The sequence below is a fragment of the Pseudophryne corroboree genome, chromosome 7 (assembly GCF_028390025.1).
Source record: "Pseudophryne corroboree isolate aPseCor3 chromosome 7, aPseCor3.hap2, whole genome shotgun sequence".
Taxonomy (NCBI): domain Eukaryota; kingdom Metazoa; phylum Chordata; class Amphibia; order Anura; family Myobatrachidae; genus Pseudophryne; species Pseudophryne corroboree.
In genome coordinates this window covers 107,731,472-107,758,314 of record NC_086450.1, presented here as the reverse complement: position 1 = coordinate 107,758,314, position 26,843 = coordinate 107,731,472, and the positions used below count along the sequence as shown (strand labels likewise).

The 26,843-nt window shown below is 45.4% G+C and overlaps 1 protein-coding gene across 8 annotated transcripts in view; it reads left to right on the top strand.

The window, feature by feature from the left end:
- GALNT13 (polypeptide N-acetylgalactosaminyltransferase 13) overlaps positions 1-26,843 on the top strand; it is a 770,323-nt gene that overhangs the window by 531,630 nt on the left and 211,850 nt on the right. For all 8 annotated transcript variants that reach the window (XM_063933521.1, XM_063933520.1, XM_063933523.1 and 5 more), the window contains exon 8: positions 25,882-26,021. In XM_063933521.1, coding sequence (XP_063789591.1) covers positions 25,882-26,021 — 140 coding nt within the window. The remainder of the gene's footprint in view (positions 1-25,881; positions 26,022-26,843) is intronic.

Genomic DNA, 26,843 nt, shown 5'->3' with positions numbered 1-26,843 from the left:
TCCCACAAAAAGCTGGGTCCCTCCTGCGTTTTTCCGGAAACTCCCTAGAAACGGTCAGTTGCCACCCACAAACGGCCTCTTCCTGTCAATATCCGTACGTTCGCCTGTGCGATTGGATTTTTCATCCCATCCCGTTGCTGACCGTTGCTCCCTGTTGCTGCGGACTGTCGCGCCTGCGCATTGTGGTGCATGCGCAGTTCAGACCTGATCGCCCTCTGTGCGAAAACATTGGCCAATATATCGTGAGGCCATTGGCAGGTGTGTACCCCTGATATATCTGTGAACGATGTAGTTCACAGACATGTCGTGTCAGCTGTGCAGCTTCACAGCAAAAAAACACAGAAAAAGATACTCTGCGCTACGGAATCCCACCATGGCTTGGCGCGACTTGAAGGGCTGTTTAGCTTATATGCAGCAAGGATGTAAGAGGACACATAAGTATATCTGCGAATCTGGCTCTGTGTTCAGGCGGTCCGCTGACCACCCATACACTTGTGGCGGTGTGCTGATGTCACAGCCGGGCAGAAAAACTCAAATGCCTGGGTGTCCTGACCGGATCGAGTGGCCGTTCGGTAAGTGTTTATACTTACCTGGATCGTGTGCTCAGTCGGCGTGACGCCAGGTGTGTACCCAGTCTTACAGTCTATAAGGGAGGGGCATAAAAAGACAGAGAACCTGAGCTAAGAGGAGCACTGATGGTGAGTGAAATGGTGAGTCTTGAGGTGTTGAAGGTAAGAATGCTGGTAGAGAGTTCCTGAGCAGTGGTGCATCTCGGGAGACATCTTGGCTATGGAAGTGAGATAACTTACCTTTCTAACTATTGATGACTCTTGATTAATTTCTCTTGTGCTATTATCCATCCAGTATTTACACAATACGGACAAAGAATAAGGCATAACATACAGAAGAAGAGAACTGCTCAAATGCAATTATCCATAACATCACATTTACACTGAAGTATCTACAGCATTATATGGTACATTATGTTGGCAGAGTATAGCAGATTGCCCGGTAGAGTGACGTCAGTCCACACACTTAATGAACTAAAACAGTAACGCAGGTTTATTCAGTAAACACAGGTGACTTAGTTGTATAATTGTTATAGGTAATTGGCCCCTTATATCAGACAAGGTAAAACAGCATTGGTAGCGGTACTTATCAGTCTGTTTGTGTGGCAGTGGTATCTCAGTAGAGGTTGTCTTCAGTGGTAAGGGACTTCCGTTGTGAAGAAGTGGCGCCGCCCGGTACTGTGACAGCTCCGGAGGCGCGGTACATACAGGAAGCACTGGAATCACTACCGGGAAGGTCCCGGGGGTGTTCAAGGAAAATTACATCCGACTTCAGCCTCAGACATATCGTTGTAGTGTATGGGGCCCTTAAGTCTCTGAGCTCCGCTCCCAGTCTCAGTTCAGCACACTTACTCACTCTCTCCAAGATGGAGGATCAGAGCATACACACACACTAAGCTCCGCCTCCAAGAGACTCTGGCACAAGGGGACAAACAGTAGGGGATGCGCCCATAGGCTTCTATGGTAAAAGGAGACAGGCACAGAGCGCATCATCTACTAACACGTTACCTGTACACTGATATTTAAAGCACATCCACTTACACACGCTAATAGAGGGACCCATGCACAAAGTTCATTCCTTCTGGCTGTCCTATGTATGTCTCTTGCTTGGTTCCATAGTGACTGTGTGGTAGAGGGGGTATGGGCAATAGGAGTATACTTCGTCATTGTATATAGTCTGTGCTGCAGACCTCAGACAGCATGGAATATGCACCGCCCATTGCCCTTGCTCGTGGCTATTTTGGTGCCGGGAACAGCACCCTGCAGCCAGTATCATTGATGCAGTTCCTTCCGAAGCGTCCTTTGGATACTCCAGACAGGCGCCCAGTGGTTCATAGAAGCTGTATTGTGAGGGTACATTGGATGGGGTTTATGGTGAATTTGAACTGTTGTTTGCCCACAAGGAAAGTGGGATCTGGATGTTGTAAACTGTGTTTGGCCAGTGGGTAAGACTACTTTATTACAGTGACTCCTTAACATACGTGCCAACGTTTTAAAGGCTACACTCGGGTCTCTGGTGCGTGCTGAAAAGGGGTGTGGCATAGGCACAGGGGCGTGGATCTGTGGGAAAGCTGCTTATGCGAGCCACGCCTCCTATTTTCCAACGCTGTGGGGGCATGCCCAGTGTTCCATGAGCTGCTGGCATGCTCCCTGTCCCTCTCTTCCATGAATAGATGCTGTGATGCTATAGATGCTATTCACCGCTGCTCTGCACAGTGAGTGGGACAGTGCCTGAAAATGGGACTGCGCCTCAAAAATATGCCATGATAAATCCCAGCCCCCTCGCCCTTTGCTTAATTTACCATTTTACGTTTGCAGAGGTACTGCTCACAGAGCTGAGTGAGATTCTGACTCTAGTCATTGCAGCTGAAAGGAAGGGTCAATAGATGTAGGCCGTGGGAGTAGATAGTGTTGTAGGCAGCGAACAACTGAAATACCTCCAACCGCCGGCTGGTTACCCCTCTTGGGTGGTGGTTTACGCCACCACCCGGAGGGGAATAGAAATCTGTGGCGACCTAAAGTCGCCACCGGGTCCGAAGCGTGGTGAGCGCAGCGAGCCTGCGAGGGGACACGCTGCGCTCGCCGCTGGGCTCCCGGCGTTTGTCTCCTGACCGCCGGGATCTCGTACTGATCCCGGTTGGACTACCATGCTGCTGTTATTTCTCACTTGGCTTTGCTCACTTCCAGCTCAATGCTCCAATTTTTTGATGTGGATATTTCTGTTGTGATCTCTGCCGATGACTCCAAGCATTGTCTTGGTGCCATTACCCTTAGATTGAAAAGAAACTATTTGCTCTATTCCTGCTTGTCAAAAGTTTCACTAGTACAGTACATCTGTGGTCATCAATTGCTAGTTGAGAAAGGCAACCAACCCTGAGTACCATTCTCCATAAATCCCTGCATACTGCCTCAGCACGAATCCAATGTTACATGCTCAAGCTCTAAAGGTACCATCTGGTTGTGGTGTACTGTAGAAATGAGGAAAGCACCTCCATGTTTTTGGCGCCTTATCACGCGTTCACCTTCTGGGTGTCCCTGATGCTGAAGATGGCCTTTATATCATGGAGTTTGATGTTCTTTACTATAGGTACAAGGAGGAGCTCCATGATGCAACACTCAGTGATGACCTTTACCAACGATAGTCTCATATCGTTCTGCATGGCTGACTGTATTCCTCCATGGAACTGTCTCAAGACCTCAAGTCTTTCTTCACCTTCTGTGATGAATTAACCTTCTTAGATGTCATCCTCCTGCATGGTCAGCATTTCATAATACGTTATGTGCTTCAAAGCTTCTATGCTCGGCAGGCCTACCAGGAGCACCCCGTGCATTAGCCTACCATATGGTGGGCTAAGGATGCCCTAGTTTGGCCCTCTATGGCTGCTGACATTGAACAGATTGTCTCTGCTGACTTAGGACCTTATTCAGTAAGGATTGCAGATTCTGCTTTATAGCAGCATCTGCAGTCGTATGCTGGGGCTGCCCATCGCAGGGCAAGGCTGCCCAGCATGCTACTCACCGCCCACTGACTATGATTGCACCGCAATAACAGCGTGTTCACAGAAATTGTGGATGCCTCCCACCCAGTGCAGCCTGACTGCGACAGCAGGAATCCCGCAACCATTTTCTCGATCGGATCAGCTGCGTAAAATGCTGCCCCTAAAACGCCGCCAACACGACCCCGTTTCCCTTCCCCGACGCCACCCTGAAAACACTCGCCAGCCGCTCCCCAACCACCACGTGAATGCCTCTGCATGTCAATCAGGCAGAGGCGTTCGCAGGTAATGCGATCCACTCACATTAAAAGCTCACGCAGGATGGGACCTGCGCACCTTTCTCAAAATCTGTGGTCGCATGGTGATTGCGATGCAACCTGAATAAAGCCCTTAATGTGCTTAAAATGACATCTCTAATCTGGGGTCTGCAAGTGCTTGGGACCATTATACATACTGCAGATTCCACTACTCGCACAGGACATAAGAAAATCAGAACTCTTAAGGGGGGTACTCACGGAGAGATCCATGCTTAAAATCTAAGCAATCTGACTAGATTGCTTAGATTTTAAGCACAGATCACTCGTGTGTACCCCCCTCAGCGATAGCGATGCGTGTCCCCGCACATTGCTATCGCTGGTGCTAGATTGGCTCAATCTAGCAGGTCGCTCATTTCACCCGCTGGGTGAAATGAGTGCCCCGGTCCCCCCCCCCCCTCCCGTCCTCCCCTGCATCGCTCAGCATACATCGCACTGTGCTAAGAGGGGGGAGAGATGTGTGCTGAGCTGTTTGCTCAGCACACATCTCTCCTGTGTATATGGGCCCTCATTCCGAATTGTTCGCTCGCTAGCTGCTTTTAGCAGCATTGCACACGCTAGGCCGCCGCCCTCTGGGGGTGTATCTTAGCTTAGCAGAATTGCTACTAAATAATTCTTTGCAGTTTCTGAGTAGCTCCAGACCTACTCACAGATTGCGATCAGCTCAGTCCGTTTAGTCCCTGATTTGACGTCACAAACACGCCCTGCGTTCGGCCAGCCACTCCCCCGTTTCTCCAGACACTCCCGCGTTTTTCCCTGACACGTCTGCGTTTTTTAGCACACTCCCGGAAAACGCTCAGTTACCACCCAGAAATGCCCCTTTCATGTCAATCACTCACCGATCAGCAGTGCTACTGAAAAGCGCTGCAGGATCCACAGCAAATCTACTAAGTTTTTAGTAAAATAACTAAGCGCATGCGCCCTGCGTGCCTTGCGCAGGCTCATTTTGCAACAAATCGCAGGATTGTGAAAATCGTCAACGAGCGAACAACTCGGAATGACCCCCATGGGCCTTTATTGTACAAGCATTGCATTTAGGACAGACAGACCTGTACCATTATTTTGACAACAAAATTAACTTAAAAAGGACTGCAGACAGTAAGGTAATTGATATCATTACAAACAGCCAGTAATCCAGTCACAAAGCTGGGAGGAAACACTTTCTCTGGCAATTGTTCTCTCCATTCTTCTATCTGTCATGGTTGTGTACTTTAGCTGTAGTTGGAATACACATCCCTGGCACTTGTTCAGCCTAGCTCTAGTAATTCTTGTATTCAAGTCTGGTGTCAAAGGAATGAAAAATCTATAGTAAAAAAAATAAAAATCCCTAAATCTAACTAAGGAAAGGGATTGACTGACAGCAGAGACAAGTAAAGAAATTTGATTTTCACTTGTGTGCTGTAACATTGTAAAATGCTTTCAAGAATATGGAAACAGCTCCATCTACTGGACAAATATAATATTAGATTATACCGTATTCTGTAGTGTACATAGACATACTTTACTATTGGCAAGATGTACTACTGTATTACCTTTCACCAAGTTATTGCTGGGTTTCCATCTGTTCTCTGCGCATTGCTTATGTACTAATAAAATTTATAGGGAAAAATATTTCTTGGGATACACACAGGCCGGTTCTTCTGTCCATGGGCCGCTGTAGAGGGTGTCAGTTTCCGATTTCACAGTAATTGGCTGAGGAAATATTCCCAGCAAACATGTCAACAACAGGGCAAGCTATTTTACCCACACTGCTGTCCATTGGCTCTTCCCGGTCTGGGCAGTTCGGAGTATTTAAGATGAGATGCTGCCAGGGTCGGACTGGCCCACAGGGGAACAGGGGAAACCACTGGTGGGCCCTACTGCTTGGGGGCCCTCCTCCTCCTCTAGGGATCAGGTTCCAGACTCTATCCTAGTGCACTTGAATTATGCATTATACTTATGTTACATTATACTTTACAATAATATGGTTTATTATATATTTACCAAGGGGCACAGAACATGTACTCTGTAATGGTTAGCCGAACCTCTGTGGTGGCTGGCCACACCCTTAAGCATGGGCCCCTAAAACAGTATCCCCCCGGTGGGCCCTTCATGTCCCAGTCCGACACTGGATGCTGCCCATAGCAACCAATCAGATTCCACTTCTCATTTATCTATCACCTTCTAGAAGATAATACCCGGAATATGATTGGTTGCTTTGGGCAACATCCCATCTTAAATAGAACTCTCATCTTAGTAAATTTACCCCTACCTGTCCAGGTTTACTGCAGTTAAAAAATACAGTCGTGGACAAGTTATTCTTTTTAACAAACGGAACCTGAATTCTAATCTTTGGTACTGGTCTTAACCATTGCTTATTTTTATTAATTTTCCCAAAGGTCAGATTACATTCAACCACAACTGCTGTTCTACAGCAGGCTCTAACACTCGCATTGCATTGCATTTGCCTGTATTTGTGCCGGGGGGGGGGAGGGTGGGCGGACTGACATGCGGGGCCCGCATGTCAGGGAATATGATTGTAGCTGTGCTAAATTTAGCAAAGCTACGATCAACTCGGAATGACCCCCAAAGTTCCCTATGGCTACATGCATTTTAAATAAGATTTATCGTGGCCGCTTACAGTATATGCAACCTCTTACAAAACATAATACACAAACAAATGCCTTAAAAATATCAGTTTCTTTTTTTTTAACAAGTAGATCTTACTTGTCATTGGATGTAAGTCATTGTTATGACACCCCTCTCACATCTAGCAGGACATGTCCGCGCTGATAGGTGTTACTTTCACTTCTCCCTGAAATGCTTTTTCAAAAGTAGGCAAGTGTGGTTTGAACATACCTCACCCAAATCTAACTCTCTCTGCGCATGTTATATCTGTCCCCCCCATCCCCCTGCAGTGCACATAGGGGGTAATTCTGAGTTGATCGCAGCAGGAATTTTGTTAGCAGTTGGGCAAAACCATGGGGGTAATTCTGAGTTGATCGCAGCCTCAAGTTTGTTAGCAATTGGGCAAAACCATGTGCACTGCAGGGGGGACAGATATAACATGTGCAGAGAGAGTTAGATTTGGGTGTGGTGTGTTCAATCTGCAATCTAATTTGCAGTGTAAAAATAAAGCAGCCAGTATTTACCCTGCACAGAAACAAAATAAAACACCCAAATCTAACTCTTTCTGCACATGTTATATCTGCCTCCCCTGCAGTGCACATGGTTTGCCCAACTGCTAAAAAATTTCCTGCTGCGATCAACTTGGAATTACCCCCCATGTGCACTGCAGGAGGGGCAGATATAACATGTGCAGAGAGAGTTAGATTTGGGTGGGGTGTATTCAAACTGAAATCTAAATTGCAGTGTAAAAATAAAGCAGCCAGTATTTACCCTGCACAGAAACAAAATAACCCACCCAAATCTAACTCTCTCTGCAAATGTTATATCTCCCCCCCTGCAGTGCACATGGTTTTGCCCAATTGCTAACAAACATGCTGCTGCGATCAACTTGGAATTACCCTCATGGTTTTGCCCAACTGCTAACAAATTTGCTACTACGACCAGATCTAAATTACCCCCTATGCGCTGTGGGGTGTACTCGTCTGGCTGTAACCAAGCTCTGCTTAACCTGGCTAGTTCCACCAGCTGGACCCTCGGGGTCTCAGAGATGTTTAGTTGCTAGTCATGGAATCTTTGTGCTTTGCTGGGACACGTCACCCCAATCCTGGAGCGGATAGCTTTTTAGGTGTGGATAGGAGGGTCTGGGACTCCAGGTCGACAACGAAAAGGTCGACACACCATAGGTCGACGCCAATTGGTCGACACACCTTAGATCAACATGGACAAAAGGTCGACAGGAACAAGGTCGACATGGAAAAAGGTCGACATGAGTTTTTTATGTTTTTTTGGTGTCGTTTTCTTCGTAGAGGGACCGGGAACCCCATTAGTGCACCGCGTCCCCTCGCATGGCTCGCTTCGCTCGCCATGCTTCGGGCATGGTGCCTTCGCTTCGCTCGGCACAGATTACCGTTCCAATCGTAGTCCACGTGGATCGTCAAGTATGAAAAGGTTCCAAAAAAGAAAAAAATTGTGAAAACTCATGTCGACCTTTTTCCATGTCGACATTGTTCCTGTCAACCTTTTGTCCATGTCGACCTAAGGTGTGTTGACCAATTGGCGTTGACCTTTTTGTTGTCGACCTGGAGTCCGGATACCGGATAGAAATCTTCTTCTGACACTGGTAAATCCACATAATCTCTCTGAGCTTACCCCATGAGACAAGGAGCTAACCTTCTGGCCCACTGCTCCGCTGGCTATTTTAACTTGGTAGCAGTGCTAGTTTCTGCAGTACCTCTCGCTCCTGTACACCTTTGTCCACAAACTACTCATGCAGCAACTGGATCTGGGTTTGCTGGCAGCCGTATCAGCACACCTCTTCCAAACCTCCTCCATTTTACACAGTGATTCAGCTTTATGAACAAACTTAGAAAGCTTGACCAAATCTTTCTGGCAAGCCAGTTTAAACAGCCAAGTGAAAAATAGGATTTTAATTACCTACCGGTAAATCCTTTTCTCGTAGTCCGTAGAGGATACTGGGGTCCACATTAGTACCATGGGGTATAGACGGGTCCACTAGGAGCATTGGGCACTTTAAGAAATCAATAGTGTGCGCTGGCTCCTCCCTTTATGCCCCTCCTACCAGACTCAGGGGGACATTTACTAAGCAGTGATAAGAGTGGAGAAGTGAGCCTGTGAAAAAGTTGCCCCATCAACCAATCAGCAGCTCTGTATCATTTTATATTATGCAAATTCTAGATGTTACTTCAGAGCTGATTGGTTGCCATGGGAAATTTCTCCACTGGCTCACTTCTCCGCTCTTATCACTGCTTAGTAAATGTCCCCCTCAGTCTAGAAACTGTGCCCGAGGAGACAGACATACTTTGAGAGAAGGATTTAAAAGAACACTGGTGAGATTCGAATCAGCAAACAAGAGGAAAGCCATGCTAACCAAACTTGAACAGCAACAGCTGAACCAACAACAATACTGAACCAAGTAACAGTGCAGGAAAACACGAAGCACTGGGCGGGCGCCCAGTATTCTCTACGGACTACGAGAAAAGGATTTACAGGCAGGTAATTAAAATCCTATTTTCTCTTACGTCCTGGAGGATGCTGGGGTCCACATTAGTACCATGGGGATGTACCAAAGCTCCCAAACCGGGTGGGAGATTGCTGAGGTTCCTGCAGAACAGATTTATCAAACTGAAGGTCCTCAGAGGCCAAATTATCGAACTTGTAGAACTTAGCAAATGTGTTCGAACCTGACCTAGTAGCTGCTCGGCAAAGCTGTAAAGCCGAGAAACCCCCGGGCAGCCACCCAGGAAGAACCCACCGACCTAGTAGAGTGGGCCTGTACAGATCTTGGAACCGGCAAACCTGCCGTAAAATAAGCATACTGGATAGTGAGCCTGATCCAGCGAGCAATAGACTGCTTTGAAACAGGACACCCAATTTTATTGGCATCATAGAGAACAAACAGAGAGTCCGATTTTTTGTGATGAGCTGTCCGCTTCACATAGATCTTCAAAGCCCTCACAACATCCAAGGACATGAATAGCAGAGGTGACGGTAACCACCGGAACCACAATAGGTTGGTTGATATGAAACGCAGACACCACCTTTGGAAGAAATTGCTGACGAGTTCCGAGTTCAGCTCTATCTTCATGAAAAATCAAATAGGGGCTTTTGTGAGACAACGCCTCCAGCTCCAACACACGCCTTGCTGAAGCCAAGGCCAACAGTGTGACGGCCTTCCACGTAAGAAGCTTGACGTCAACATCCTGTAAAGGCTCAAACTATTCCAATTGCAGGAACTGCAACACCACGTTGAGATCCCAAGGGGCCGTATGAGGCACAAAGGGCGATTGGATGTGCAGAACACCCTTCCAAAATGTCTGAACCAAACGTAGGCCGACATCCACTCCTGACTGCAGGAAATTTCTTGTTCTCACACCAAGAGACGTATTTTTTCCAAATATGGTGGTAATGTTTAGACGTTACCACCTTTCTGGCTTGGATCAAGGTAGGAAAAACCCTGTCTGGGATCCCTTTCCGAGCTAGAATTTGACACTCAACCTTCATGCCGTCAAACGTAGCCACGGTAAGTCGTGATAAACGATTGGCCCCTGTTGTTGAAGATCCTCGTGAAGAGGTAGAGGCCACGGGTCCTCTAGGAGCATCTCCAGTAGATTCGCGTACCAGGCCCTTCTTGGCCAGTCCGGAGCAATGAGAATAGCTTGAACCTTTTCCATTTTCATTCTTTTGAGAATTCTTGGGATCAATGGAAGTGGTGGAAACACGTACACCACCTGGTAGTCCCATGGAGTCACTGCCACTGCTTGTGGTTCTGTCGACCTGAGCTTCCTGTTGAGATGAGAGGCCATCATGTCGATTTGTGGAATTCCCCACCGACGTTTCAAGCTCCCGAACACCTCCGGGTGAAGGCCCCACTCCCCTGGGTGGAGGTTGTGTCTGCTGAGGAAGTCTGCTTCCCAGTTGTCCACTCCCGGAATGAAGACTGCCGACAACTCCACAGCGTGCCGTTCTGCCCAGAGGAGAATCCTTGTTAACTCTGACATTGCTGCTCTGCTCTTCGTTCCGCCCTGTCAGTTTATGTACGTTACCACCATCATATTGTCCAACTGAACCTGAATGGCGTGATCCTGAAGAAGATGTGATGCCTGCAGAAGCGCGTTGTAAATGGCCCTTAATTCCAGAATGTTGATCGGAAAAATGGTTTCCTGACTTGACCATTTTCCTTGAAACTGTTTCCCTTGGGTGACTGCTCCCCAACCTCTGAGGCTTGCGTCTGTGGATAGCAGAATCCAATTTTTAATCCCGAACCTTCGGCCCACGGTCAGGTGAGAAGTCTGAATCCTGGCTTTTGGCGACAGACGTATCTTGGGTGCATGTGAAGATGCAATCCGGACCATCTGTCCAACAGATCCAACTGGAAGGGCCTTGCATGAAACCCTCCATACTGCAGTGCCTCGTAAGAGGCTACCATCTTCCCCAGTAGGCGAATGCATAGATGCACCGATATCTGGGTCGGTCTTAGAACGTCCCGCACCATTGACTGAATTACCAATGCCTTTTCCAATGGAAAGAATACCTTCTGTGCCTCTGTATCCAGTATCATCCCCAGGAACGGAAGCCTCCCATTTGGTTCCAGGTGAGATTTTGTCAGGTTCAGAATCCACCTTTGATCCTGGAGTAGTCGTGTTGAGAGGGCAATGTTGTCTAACAACCTCTGCCTGGATGGTGCTTTTATCAGCAGATCGTCCAGGTACGGTAATATGTTCACTCCTTGCTTGCGGAGGAGAAACATCATCTCTGCCATTACCTTGGTGAACACCCTCGGTACCGTGGAGAGGCCAAATGGCAGGGCCTGGAACTGCTAGTGACAGTCCTGTAATGCAAACCTTAGATAAGCCTGATGAGGCGGCCAAATTGGAATATGAAGGTATGCATCCTTGATATCCAGAGACATCAGGAATTTCCCCTCCTCCAGACCTGAGATCACCGCTCTCAGAGACTCCATCTTGAATTTGAAAACTCGTAAGTACTTGAAGTGGAACTGGAACAATGACCTGAGTCTGTACCAGTTTTTTAATTGCTGCCTGTAAAGTCACGCTTGCTTCCGGAGAAGCCGGTAAGCCTGATTTGAAGAACCTGTGAAGTGGGAGTTCCTGAAACTCCAGTCTGTAGCCCTGGGCGATAAGATCTTTGACCCATGGATCCAGGCATGATGTTGCCCATATGTGACTGAAATATCTTAATCGGGCTCCCACCTGCCTGTCTTCCAGGCAGTGTGGTCCACTGTCATGCTGAAGGCTTTGAGGAAGCAGAACTGGAGGTCTGTTCCTGTGAAACTTCAGTTGCAGGTTTTCTGGGTTTACCTTTATTGCCTTTAAGAGCTGTAGAAGAACCTTTGGATTTACTTTTAAATTTGGCTGTCCGAAAGGACTGCAGAGTTGGAGCAGAGTAGGTTTTCCTAGCTTGGGGTGCTGCGGATGGAAGGTATGTAGACTTAGCCGCCATAGCCGTGGATATCCACGTATTCAGTTCATCTCCAAAAAGGGCTTCACCTGTGAATGGTAGGCTTTCCACACCTTTCCTGGAATCCGCATTGCAGTCCACTGGCGTAGCCACAAGCCCCTGCGTGCTGACACTTCCATGGCAGTGGTGCGTGCATTGAGGAAACCAATTTCCTTTATGGCCTCCACCATAAAATTAGCAGAGTCCTGTATATGCTGTAGGAGTAAAATTTACTAGCCCCATGACACGGAATCTAACCTGTCAATTAGATTACCTGACTATTTTGCAATGGCCATAGTGATCCATGCACAAGCAATAGTGGGTCTCTGGGCCACCCCAGCAGCTGTGTACAGGGATTTGAGAGTGGTCTCAATTTTGCGGTCAACCGTGTCCTTTAAGGATGCTGCCCCAGGGGCAGGTGAGACTATCTTTCGTGACAACATACTGTAGATACCGATGCGTCAACAATCGGTGGATTTTCCCACTTTTTCCTATCATCCTGAGGAAACAGAAAGGATGTGAGTATCCTTTTAGGGATCTGAAACTTCTTGTCCGGATTAATCCAAGTTTTCATCAAACAGAGAATTTAACTCCTTTGAAGCAGGGAAAGTAGCAGAGGATTTCTTTTTTACATTAAAGTAAGATTCCTCATACACCTCCGCCACCTTTTCAGGAATGTGCAGGACATCTCTAATAGCTTCTATCATGGTCTGTATCCCCCCCACACGAATCCACTTCACCCTCCTCCGTGTCTGAAATGTCATCATCAGTGTCAGCCTACAGGATTTGGGCCAGAGTACGCTTTTGCGGACAGATGGCAGGGGTCTGAGACACTGGTATGGGAACTGAATCTCTAGTCATTAGGTCCTCCACAGACTGTCTTAAGTATTGCGTCTCTTTTTCATCATGGGATAATTTATTAGAAATATGTGAGATCATCCCTTTAAGGGAATCCAACCATGTGGGTTCAGACCCACTAGCCTGAGAATGTGTACTATCCTGAGTACACTGTAGTGAATCCGCCCTTTATGTAAAAGCCAAGCTCAGCTGGATCACAAACTAAGCTCCTTAATAGGGCTTAGTATTCTAACACCGCTCCCCCCTCCCCTCCCCCCCCCCCCCTTACTATGACCCTCTGGTACCGCTGAAGAAACGTGGAGCCTTTGTGGAGGCGCTGTGCTTCCCTGCAAGTCCTGTCAGTGTGAGCTGCAGAGGGAAAACGGTGCTGGAGAGCTGCTGGATCCGCTCATAGTAAAGCCCCGCCCCCATAATGGCGCGCGGTCTTCCCGGTTTTATTATACTGGCTGAGGTGTCCGAGAAGCTTAACAGCGGGTTAGAACCCCTGTAAGCTTTTTGCCAGTGTAGGGTAATGTTAAAAAGCATACAGCATGTTGTACTGAGCCTGGAGACGCAGCCTACATGTCAGTGCTGTTCTCCATAGCCTGATGCCACCATTACAGCCGGCAACCCGCTAACTGGGACGCCGGCTACCTATTCACCACTCTTCTTACTTTTGGCTCTGTTAGGGGTGGCGGCGTGCTGAGGGACTGTACGCTCGCCGTGGTGGGGCTTGCGAATAGGACCCTCAGGAGCTCAGTGTCCTGCCATCGGGGAATGAGACCATTAACCCTATAGGAGGTTGGACCGTTCCCCCCCTAAGTCGCACAAAGCAGACAGGTTGGTGCCAACCAACCCTGTCTGAAAACAACAAGCAGAAAATAAATGCAGAAAACTCCTCACGAGCTTCCCTAAGCGTGATCGGCTCCTCAAGCACATTTTCTGAGTCTGGTAGGAGGGGCATAGAGGGAGGAGCCAGCTCACACTATTGATTTCTTAAAATGTCCAAGGCTCCTAGTGGACCCGTCTATACCCCATGGTACTAATGTGGACCCCAGTATCCTCTAGGACGTAAGAGAAATAACAGCTACCTTTGTGTGTGCTACACCGCTACTGGCTACACTTCCTTAAATAAACACACTATACAGTGTTTCTTGGTCTCTAATTTACATACACCATCATAAACTGTGAACAATTGCTGTTTAATGGCTGGTACAGAAGATAGCATCCTGCAACACGTTTTGCTGCCGCTGTGGAAAGATCCAGTTACCTTCCAGGACTCTTTGCCATGTAACAACGTCCAGCAAATGGGCCCCTGTTCTGGCGCCAAATGTGACAAGGATCACATACACTGGGTAAAGGTTCCACACTGCAGGTTTATTTTCCACAGCTCTTCCACAGGTAGTTAATTCACAACTGAACATAAACAGTTACCAGCAAGTCACAGGTTACAGAATTGTTCACAGCAGTTCTTAGCATAAGCATACAAAGTGTAAATTCTCCAGAGACCATTGATCCAGGACCCCTAACAGTAGCCACTTTCCCTGGCCTATCACTTGGGTGACTATTTCAACATCAGGAGCCCTGTCTCTTGTGTCTGAAACCATTTTAACAGCAAGCTGACAGGTGTCTGCCACCATGCTTGCTATTGCTCAGACTTGATCAAACTGAATACCTGGACTGGATTCCACAGCCATGTTTATGCTGCCCCTGTGACACTATGGGTGGAATTCAATTGTTTGAAAAGTCAGTTGGGTGTCTGTTTTTTCCCCTCTAATAGACAGGAAAAAACAGACACCCAACTGACTTTTCAAACAATTGATTTCATATATATATATATATATATATATATATATATAAAAGCCCTCACTCACTGACTAACCGACTGACTGATCACTAATTCTCTTATTTCTTTATATGTTAGGAAGCTGAAATTTAACATAGGTATTCTGCAGGAAAGCTCTGTAATTAGAATTTTAATAAACCTCCCCTACGGGGATGAACAGTTGATTGACATAATTACATCATTACCGATGCATGGCTTGCGTTGCGTTAACGATATTGCCCAAACGGACAATCGGATCAAATTTGGATTGCACCTTCGATGTGTAGAATTTAATAGACTGCAAACATGTGAAAGCACTCAGTGACTCATCACTAATTCTCCTACTTCCCGATATGTTAGGGCGATGAAATTTAACATAGATATTCTGCAGATGGGAAATAGGAAAACTGCTTAATTAGAATTTTAATAAACCTCCCCTAAAGGGATGAACAGAGGGTTGACATAATGACATCATTACCGATGTGTGGCTTGCGTTGCGTGAACGATAACACCCAAACAGACAATTGGATCTAAATTTGGATTGCACCTCCAGTGTGTAGAATTGAATAAACTACAAAAATGGTCCTGTCACTTTTTACCGTACCTGCTACAGGTGCTCCTCGGGTAACGCCAAGAACCATGGATTAATATCTACTTACAGTAAGAAGCCTCAAATTTACATCTCTATAGATTTACCACATTTTTAACATTCATTTATATTTACAACCATGAAAATCAGAAATTCCCACGCGAAGAACGGGTAGAACAGTTAGTACTGTATATAAAATATAAATTTTGCTGTAAATTTAGTATTAGAAATGTTTCTGAAAGCATTAAAAGCTTATATAGAAGAAAAGGAAGACAACAAGATGCTTCAGTTACATCCAGATCCTGGCTAAGGTTAGGGATGTAGGGGCATCATTTTATTGCACTTTAAACTTCATGTTTACTTTTAATTGATCTTACTAATAAAAAAAAGCACTATATAGGTTGGCTTATAAAGAACACTTATGTATTCTTAAATGTTTCAGGAGCTTATCTGAACTAAACATATTTGAGATATAGTTCTTATACACCTCCCAAATGTTCCCACTTCTGTACTTCAAAAAGGTGCAGGGTATACAAAACAAGTGGTGACATTTTGTCCATAATGGACAGGAAGAACCTAAGAGGGTGAAGGTTCACATGTCTAAATGTTGAGCGGTGTATTGTGATAAGGGCAGATGTTTTCCTTACACACATCAGACTTCCTACCAGTATTTCTATTGAAGGCTATTGTAGCCTATTTGCACCCATATGCATAACAAAACTGATAACAGAGAGCCATAGCTAATGCATGGGAGATGTATACAATGTCAAACGTCTGACATTCTATCAAAATATGGAAATTGCTCTATATAACAGACCTTTAATGTTAGTTTTACTATGCAGGAGGTAACTGTGGAAAGAGGAGTACACTACTGCTCAGACTCCAGTCTTCGAGCTCTCCGGGGAGGCTTCAGGCCCTATTGCAAGATGGCCACTGAGATCACTTTTGATTCAGATGTGGTTGGAGTAGCTATCACCAGTGACGTGCGGTGAGGTCTTTGGCTGGGGAGGCATAATAAATATATATATATATATATATATTTTCACATCAGATCTTAGTCCATTTTCGCACCTCCCTGCAGCCCATCGTAGGTGTGCACAACTAATTTTATTAGGGGGTGCACTGCCAAAGAGACGTGTCTAGCACAGTCTTTTGTGCGTGTCTAGCACCACCCAGGGACATGTCTTGCACTGTTTTACATTCTCTCAGCAAAATCACATTTCTTAATCTAATTTGTCCCTAGTTCCTAATATTACAAGAAGATATAATACACCCCAGGAAAAAAAATGAAACAAAATGGTGTGACCACCAGCTGGTACGGACTGTCTGTTACGGCATAACCCTGAGTCCTAGCTGCCGCTGCACCCTATCGCTACTTACAGTTTCCCAACCTATTCCTGACCCAGTGGCGGAACTAGCGAGTGATGGGCCTACGTGCATATGCATTCCCCTCCCCCTGCCTCCCACACACTCCCCACCCCTTGCAACCCCCAGCACCTACACCCTGATTTTGATTATACCACACAGTATGAGCCGAAATTCACATTACGCCACACAGTATGAGCCGGAATTCACAATACACCACACAGTATAAGCCGGAATTCACATTACGCCACACAGTATGAGCCGGAATTCACATTACGCCGCACAGTATAAGCCGGAATTCACATTACGCCACACAGTATGAGCCAAATTCACATTACGCCACACAGTATGAGCCAAATTCACATTACGTCACACAGTATGAGCCAAATTCACATTACGTCACACAGTATGAGCCGAAATTCACATTACGTCACACAGTATGAGCCAAATTCACATTACGTCACACAGTATGAGCCGAAATTCACATTACGCCGCACAGTATAAGATAAATTCACATTACGCCACACAGTATGAGCCGAATTCACATTACGCCACACAGTATAAGATAAATTCACATTACGCCACACAGTATGAGCCAAATTCACATTACGTCACACAGTATGAGACCAATTCACATTACGTCACACAGTATGAGACGAAATTTACATTACGCCGCACAGTATGAGCCAAATTCACATTACGTCACACAGTATAAGCCGAAATTCACATTACGCCGCACAGTATAAGATAAATACACATTACGTCACACAGTATGAGCCGAAATTTACATTACGTCACACAGTATGAGCCAAATTCACATTACGTCACACAGTATGAGCCGAAATTTACATTACGTCACACAGTATGAGCCAAATTCACATTACGTCATACAGTATGAGCCAAATTCACATTACGTCACACAGTATGAGCCGAAATTTACATTACGCCGCACAGTATGAGCCAAATTCACATTACGTCACACAGTATGAGCCGAATTCACATTACGCCACACAGTATAAGATAAATTCACATTACGCCACACAGTATGAGCTGAAATTCACATTACGCCACACAGTATAAGATAAATTCACATTACGCCACACAGTATGAGTTTCCCCCTTGCGTCTCCACATCATCTCCTCCCTGTGTTGCCTCTCAGAAATACCATCTCCCCGCCCACCACCGTGTCGTCTCTCAGCACATCATCTCCCAACTGTGTCTATCTGCTATGCAATCATGTTCTGCCTGTGTCTCTCCCCCCCCCCTTCATTCACATTGTGTCAAAAAAGCCCCCCAATTCAGTCTGTGTCTCCCCCCCCCCCCTTCATTCTATGTCTCTCCGTGTGTGTATCCCCTCCCCCTTCTATGTGTCTGTGTCTCCTTTAGCCACCCTCACCTTCTGGGAGCCATGAGCTGGTGGACGATGAGGCCAGCACAATGGTGGGTGGGCAGTGCGGGTGCGGCTCCAGGGTGATGGGAGGTGCGGGTACAAGATGGCCGGAAGGCTACTGAGGGTTGGGGCCATTCGGACCGGCCCAATCCGCCCCTGCGCATCACACTACAGTAATGAAACAGAAAATACACAGGAGCTTCCTGCAACAAGGGCTGCTGGGAGCTGTAGTTTTTTTGCTTTTTCATTACTGTAGTGCCACTGCCGGCTCCAACGGAGATTAAAATCATCGCGGGGGCCCCCTCCTAGTCGCGCGTCTGTTCTGGCCGCACAGCAGGTTGTAATTCTCTCTTTCCCCTATCCCCCCACCACCCGTGCGCACGCCAGTGCAGCCCCTCAAGCCGCCTGGCTGCACGGCGGGTTGTAAGTCTCTCTCTCTCCTCTCCGCCCAGCCCCCCCCCCGTGCGCTGCTCTCCTCACTCACCTGAGATGCTCCTGCTGCTGCCTGGGAGGGTGGAACAAGACAGGGCCACCGCCGCCGCATGCTCTCCAGTGTCGGGCTTCCCGGGGCCACCACTGCTCATAGTGACTGCTGGGACAGTTCACAGTCACTGCCGGGTCCCGCCTCCGCTTCTCCCACCGCCTCTGGGTGATTGGACCAGCGGATCCATTGCTGGATCCGCTGTCCAATCACAGCTGTCATGCCTGAAAGCCCATCCCAGGCTGTCAGCGAGGCACTTGTATAAGTGCCGCTGTCCTCTCTCTTTCTAATGGGCTTTTAAAGCCCAGTGTTTGGCCCCGCCCCCAGCTGCATCCCCCTTTTTCACTGTGTACGGGATGCACTTGTTATGAGTGCCTCCCAAAGTAATTTCATAGGCTAACTTTATTAGAATAATATTAAGAAGATACATATGACACAGAATATGTGTCTTATGTATTTTCTTTATATAATTTTAATCAACAGTGACAGGGGAACAGTGACAGGGGAGGCACTGCCTCCCCTGACTGCACGTCCCTGGCTATCACTGCTGCTTCCTTGGAAGCAGTAGTGATAGCACTGTATGTAAATGCAGCAGAAGGCGTCTATTACAAGCAGACACTTCCTGCTGCAGTAGTGATCTATCTGCATCCTATGACGCAGGCATCGGGTCACTCAGTCACCATTGTGCGGTTTACAGCACCCACGGTGCCACACAAGCCTCCAGTCGCAGAGGCCCACAACGAAGATTCCTGACTTCTTCCTACCCCCTAAACGGCAGTGACACACCTCCGTCTTCACATATGGAGGCTGTCACCGCCCCCTCCCCGACCCCAAGATGGCAGCAGACTGTCAATCACTGACAGTCTGCTGCCGCTTTTTGACCTACAGTATGTTGAAGAACCTGTTCGACCATGCACAGATTATGTTCTGCACATGCCCAAGGTAATGATAATCGGTACTTTGCGATGATGGGCGCACCTCCAACCTCATCTGAATCAGGCCCAAACTCCGCTCCATCACCAGTGTACATGTAACAGTGAGTACAGCTTTACCTGCTATCTATCAATAAACCAACACCACTGGTTAAGTAACTGGCTGTTCATAGTTTGAGTCATCAACTGGTGTGTCCCTATATAACTTTGCAATATTAAGACCTGCACACACATCATTTCCAGCAGTAATAATATTAGCATGTCATGCCTACACATTTAGTGATTGGCTGATACATATTTCAGATTTCCCCTGATTATATTTTTCACATCTCCTGAAAGATTGTCCTGCTTAGACATGAAGAAAATTAATAGTAGTAACAAGGTTATTTTAAGAGAGAGATTTTTCACACTGATTATTTCTCTGGCGGTGAATCTAACCTCCTGCTGAGTTTTAATCGTGTTTACAGTAGACTGCCAACAAGCTGATGTAGTTGCTAAGGGTTTCTACGTTGGGGCATGTGGGACTGAAAGTAATTTTCGTTCAACTTTCCTTGTCAATGGTTTAATAAAACTGTACATATTGGTGAGAAAATTAAATTTTAATTAACTGACAGAAATGGTTGAGCGGCATGCAAAATTAATTTTTTCCCAAGTTTGTATTTGCTATGCTAAAAATAGGTTGATATAAGTAGTTTACCTGCAGCCTTACTTAACCATTTAGCAGTTCAGTTGTCAAACTGCATTGTAGCAACTCTTCTATGTGTCTTATTATGTGATATCTTTAAAATAAATATACGTGCAGACATTTATTGCTAGAAAAAGGACAGAATTAGGTAAAAGTGTCATTACAAAGCATTCAGCTATAAATTTTGACTTACCATAAGTGTTTGAGTGGGGGCGTTCTGTATCACTGCTTATTGCAGCAATGCTGACAGCCCCCTAGTCATCTGTCCGCTAACAGTGAGGCGGACATGCAATATGTGTGGCCACATTCAGACATGACATAGATGTGATCCAGCGAAGTCTCTTTAAAGTTCCCCCATTGCAGAGTATACCTTATCTTTCCGCTGCCTGATAAACTGAGCAGACATCGCAGTCCCCGTAGCAAGCTATGAGGGTGCGAAAACCAATGATAATAGAGGGATCACAGGGTACCACAGAGAGATGTTAAGAATCCCTTTCTCAGGTTAACAAGCCAGAGGAATGGACTATCACTGCTTGATAAATAGACTGCACAAATACAAAGTCTTCTGAAGCCAGTGCATCCCAATAAATACATATAATAATTAAAATCCTCTTAAATTTAGAACAGTCTCTATTTCAATGTTATTTGCATTAACAAATTCTTCTCACAAATGGCCATATGTATTAATACATGGCGACAGCTTAGTCTCTCTTAAACCAGGCTTCTGGGCAGGGGCGTAACCAGAACTTTGTGGGTCCAATAGCAACATATTGAAGGGGCCCCTGTCCTAATGATTCTTGAGAGACACCTCTCCGTAAGAGCTATTAATGGTATGCCCCATAGTAGTGCCCTAGGTCACATGATGTCACATTGTAGAGCTGCCAGTACACATTATGCAACACAGTTCTCCCAATTCACATTATGGCATACAGTGTCTCTAGTTCATATTATGCCACGTTACAGTGCCTTCGTTTCATATTATGCCACACTGTAGTGCCTCCATTTCCTATTGTGCCACATTACTGTGCCCCAGTTCTTATTATGTAACAGTATAGTGCTTTCCACATTAAAATGAGCAGATCAGGTTATGAAACATTTCAGTGGCCTCCAGTTCATATGGTGCCACATAATAGCGGCCTCCTGTTGAAATGCCCCATATACAGTGCCCTCTTGCCATCCTACACACTACTCTCACTGAAAATGTAACGACATACAATTCAGGCTGGGCAATGGATCAGACCCAGTTGCTTAGCAGGCAAATCAGGGAAATTGGTATGTAACCTTATAACTTGGAAGGGTGGCCATATATTCTGCACCCAACAAGCTTCCTAGTGAAGCGGGCAGGATGAGGAGATTATTCCCAGTATTTGTAGCTCCCAGTGGGCTGGGCAGGGCCAGATGACAAATTCACATCATTGAGGCCCCCCCCCCTCCCCCCACTGCCAGCAGGCCTACGATTTATAACATTTTGTGTAATGGGGCATGGTCTTGTGATGTGACATCCCCACCACACCCCCAAATTGGCAGGCAGAGTCTCCCCTCCGGCTTCTCCTGGAGAGGGACCTTAAAAGTAAGTAGATACGCTGCAGGATGTAATGGCATCTGAGATAGCCGGAAGTGTGGGATACCGGCCAATCTCAGACTTTTTTTAAACCACGCCTTGCCCCTTTAAAAAACCCTGATGATCTTTGCACCTGCTCTTTAGCACCTGCAAAAGAAATGCTTTCTAAAAGCCCTAACTGGAGATGTGTCCACATTTAAATTATGTTGCAATTAAGTAAACATATCCTAAACGTCTTCAGCCTACACTTGCCCACACCATGTTCACCTTTCCAGATGGGTGCAAGCAGCAATATACAGAAATACACACAAGGATGTATGGGTATGCATTTTTTCCACAAATTTGTGCATGCTACACACTTAAAAGAATGGTGTATGTACATCAAGCTCCAAATTAGCCTCTCCATTTCTACTGTATCATTGATGCCTACTTCTAGAAGGTTTCAGATATCTCACCTTTATATTCTTGTGGCTTCAACAGAATAAACAAAGATCGGCAGTTGATATGATTAATTAAGTTAAAACGTAACTTTTAATATTCTCGTTATAATATAAGGGGTATAAATATTATTCAATGTGAATGTAAAAAAAATCATTTAATAAACATGTAACTACCTTTGTGGTGAATATTATTCAATGTGAATGTGTTACTCAGTCCTGTAATAAAACAGTCAGCTATTGAGGGTAAATGCATTACATTGTACATGTGAGAATATTGTATAGAAGCGGAATTATGCTGCAATAGCTTTTTGTTGAACTAAAGAGTATAATATTAATATGCCGAATAAATAAACATCAGACAATCAAGCCATGTGACTTGAGAACAACTGTTTTATTACTGAGTAACACATTCACATTGAATAATATTCACCACAAAGGTAGTTACATGTTTATTAAATGATTTTTTTACATTCACATTGAATAATATTTATACCCCTTATATTATAACGAGAATATTAAAAGTTACGTTTTAACTTAATTAATCATATCAATGGAACAGTAATTAATGTAAAAGAGTGCTCCATAAAGCACCTCCAGTGCAGGATGATTAAAATCCCAAATTACTATGGGGAACTTGTCAGATAGCTGGTTATTTAATATGCAATAAGTATCAATTTTAGGTTTCGGTGCAGGATACACTACATGACTATAAAGGCTTCAACAAAATGGCTGCAGCAGGCTTGTAGCCAACAGCCATTGTCAGATACTGAACACATTGTTGGGGTTCTAGTGCTCAGCAGCTGTAAGACTGTGTGGGGGAATAGAACTCATTAAAAACTAGGTCTGAATATAATAAATGGCTGATTATTGACTTAAATGATACAATACATGTCTCCGAAGTCTGTACACAAAAGGCACACTTTAATGAATGTTAATTAGCATACTAATAAGTTAGGGTATAGTTAATAATCGAGGACATGGGGCCTGATTCAGATGTAATTGGAGTTGCTATCGCTGCTGATTCTATGTGAGCAGTGACAGCACTAATATTGTAATGCAGCAGGGGGCGTCACGCCTCCAACCGCATTACTGATCCGAGCAGTTCCTTGGGTCGCAGCATCAGATTATCTGTAACACCATCGACCGGCTGCATGACTCATGGGGTCGCACAAGCCGGCTGCCGCAGATCCAACAAAGAGGCCAGGAAATCTCTGTCTTCTGACGAACATCCTGGCCTTGTCCCTCCCCCACAATGGCAACAATATGCCTCCGTTTTGAGGAACGGAGGCATGTCAATAATTTACAGTATGCTGCTGGTCTGTGTGCAATGTTGCAGACCTGTACTGCACATGCTCAGTATGGGTCCGGCACATGCGCAAAGTGATGAACATAGGTCCTTTGCAACTTCCCTCCAACCACATCTGAATTAGGCCCGTGATTCAGAGGTGGACTCAATGCCAATGTTTGCTGAGTTAAGCTTTTTAAACAATGTTGCGTCTTTGCACACAAGTGGTAGATTAGTGACGCAGCCGGTGGGCATCTCTGTGCAAATCCCGGTGGCTGCACCATTAGCATAGTAACATAGTAACATAGTATTTGAGGTTGAATAGAGGCAAATTGCCCATCTTTTTCAACCTGTTTTAAGTTGTGATGATTCTACATACTTGCTAAATAATGTTTTATGACTAGTTAGCTACTATAACTCATGTTACCCCCGGATTAACCACGTTGATATTTTAAGTATTATATCCTTGGATAGCTTATTCATTCAGAAATGTATCCATTCCTTTTTTAAATCCAATTACAGAGTCCGCCATTACCACCTTCCCTGGCAGGGAATTACACATCCTGATTGCCCTAACAGTGAAGAACCCTTTCCTCCGTTGCGTTCGGAACGTTCTCTCCTCCAGTCGCAGCGAGTGCCCACGTGTCCTAAACTGTGTTCTTTTAATAAATAATTCCTCTGATAACTCTTTGTGATGTCCCTTTACATATTTGAAGATATTAATAATATCTCCTTTCAGGCGCCTCTTTTCTAGTGTATACATATTCAGCCTAGTAAGTCTTTCCTTATAGTCCAGTCCTTCTAGGCCTTTAATCAATTTAGTAGCTCGCCTTTGAACACTTTTGAGTTCACTGATGTCTTTTTTATACAATGGTGACCAAAACTGAACACAATATTCCAGGTGCGGACGTACCAATGCCTTATAAAGCGGCAGGATTACATCTGAGTCCCTTGTCTCAATTCCCCTTTTTATGGACGCTAGCACCTTACTTGCCTTTTTTACTGCTTTTTGACATTGTGTACGGTTATTAAGCCTATTATCAATTAATACCCCCAAATCTTTTTCCAACTCTGTTTCCCCTAGGCGTTCCCCATTTGATATGTAGGATGCAAGTTTGTTTTTAGTCCCAAAATGCATAACCTTGCATTTGTCTGTATTGAACCTCATTTTCCATTTAGACGTCCAGAGTTCAAGTTCAGATAGATCATTCTGCAAGGACTCCACATCCAATTCTGAATTAATTACCTTACACAGTTTAGTATCATCTGCAAAGATTGACACTGTGCTTTCCAGGCTTATTTCTAGGTCATTGATAAATATGTTGAACAGTAGTGGTCAGAGTACGGACCCTTGTGGTATCCCGCTGACTACTGGGGACCAGGTTGAGGTTAGTGTTAGCACTAATTTTGCTAAAATGTTTTTGGGGTTTATGTACTAAGGGGGTTATTCAGAGATGAATGCAGATGGCTGCATACGCAGCAAGATCTGCGTTCATCTCTGCACATGCTGAGGGCCGCCCAGCATGTGTGGGGCCGCCTCCCGTTGTGCCCGCAATCTAATTGCAAACGCATTGTATCTAGGGTTGACCCCTGGCGCCAGGCAGTCAGAGGGCATTTTTTTTGGAGCGGCCTCCCTGAAAAAGGTCCCAATACGCCCCCCTTCGGTACGCCCTACCCACCCAACGCCGCAATGACACCCCTCCGACAGCTGCAGCTGTCAATCACACTGCGGCCGCATCCTTCCTGGATGTGGCCACAATGTGTAAGATCGCGCACGCAGTCAGTGCGCATGCCCAGACCAGATGGACGCGGCTGTGGAGAGCAACCGCGTGGCTGCATCCATCTCTGAATAACCCCTTAAGTCAGTGGTTCCCAAACTTTTGTGAGTCACGGCACCCTGGAGTGTCAGATTTTTTTTTTCACGGCACCCCTAGGCCACAAGTTTCTTATTGAGAAATTTCGAAAAAAATATTAGATTAAGTAAATTATGTTTATATGTCATCCTTAGGGTCAGTTATGTGGTGAGGGACAAGATTTGCTTCTGTTTGTCCACATATTTTATAACTGGAAGCCATCAGCACTGGTTTTGCCTATTAAATTGACAATAAATAGTTTGAATTGGTCCTTGACCACCAACCTGAGGCACCCCTGCAAGTGTCCCGCGGCACCCCAGGGTGCCACGGCACACAGTTTGGGAACCACTGCCTTAAGTGTATTACTGATGAATAAAGTTGCAATTATATTATGCACAAATCAATCCATTTCGTACAATTGAAAAGAGTCAAAATTGCCAATTTCAGCTATTGCCTCACTAGTGTCACAATGAACGACGTGTCACACTGTATTGATAATTCAGGTGTCCAATGATGAGCTATTGATGGAAAGTATTTCCTCATCTGCATACAGAACAATCTATTAGTCTTCTGGTTCATTCAAACTTGAGGCAGGTGTCACATTTCTTTTGGGCAAGGAATGATTTACAATCACAGGCTTGTTCTATGACAAGATTTCTCTTCTAATGTTCCAGGTGTCGTCAAAGTTGATTATGGTGATGTATCTGAGAGGAAAGGTCTCCGAGAAAAACTGAAGTGTCATCCCTTTTCTTGGTACCTAGAAATGATATATCCGGATTCCCAAATTCCCAGGCGTTATTATTCACTTGGTGAGGTATGATTTTTTTCACATTATCTTATTTGTTTGTTACTAGTAAGTTTGCTGATTTAGGGGGGTATCCAATTACCCACAGTAATTTACAGCGGCTAATTGGTTCGTCGGGGCTTATTGGCCCTGATGTCGGCGCTTATTGGGAGTTTGATCTTACCTGCCTCAGGCATGCAAAGCCAAATCTCCAATAAGTGACCATTTTTTCTGCGAAAAATGCAGCTAAAATATATAGGTTCACGGCTTTCGAAATAATAGTATAGGGGGGATAAAAAAATGGTGAAATGATTTTAAAAATTAAAAATTGCGCCCATGGCATTTTCACGACTAATGCTTTATTTATGATGTATGGGGTAATGGTTAGCATTACTGCCTCACAGCACTGAGGTCATGGGTTTGATTCCCACCATGGCCCTAACTGTGTGGAGTTTGTATATTCTCCCCGTACTTGTGTGGGTTTCCTCCGGGTACTCCGGTTTCCTACCACAATCCAAAAATATACTGGTAGATTAATTGGCTCTCAACAAAATGAACCTTAGCATGAATGTGTCTGTGTGTACATGTGGTAGGGAAAATAGATTGTAAGCTCCATGGGGCAGGGACTGATGTTAGTAGCCAAATATTCTCTGTAAAGCGCTGTGGAATTTGCTATATAAATAACTGGTAATAATAGGATTTTAATTACCTACCGGTAAATCCTTTTCTTGTAGTCCGTAGAGGATACTGGGGTTCCATTTAATACCATGGGGTATAGACGGGTCCACTAGGAACCATGGGCACTTTAAGAATTTGATAGTGTGGGCTGGCTCCTCACTCTATGCCCCTCTT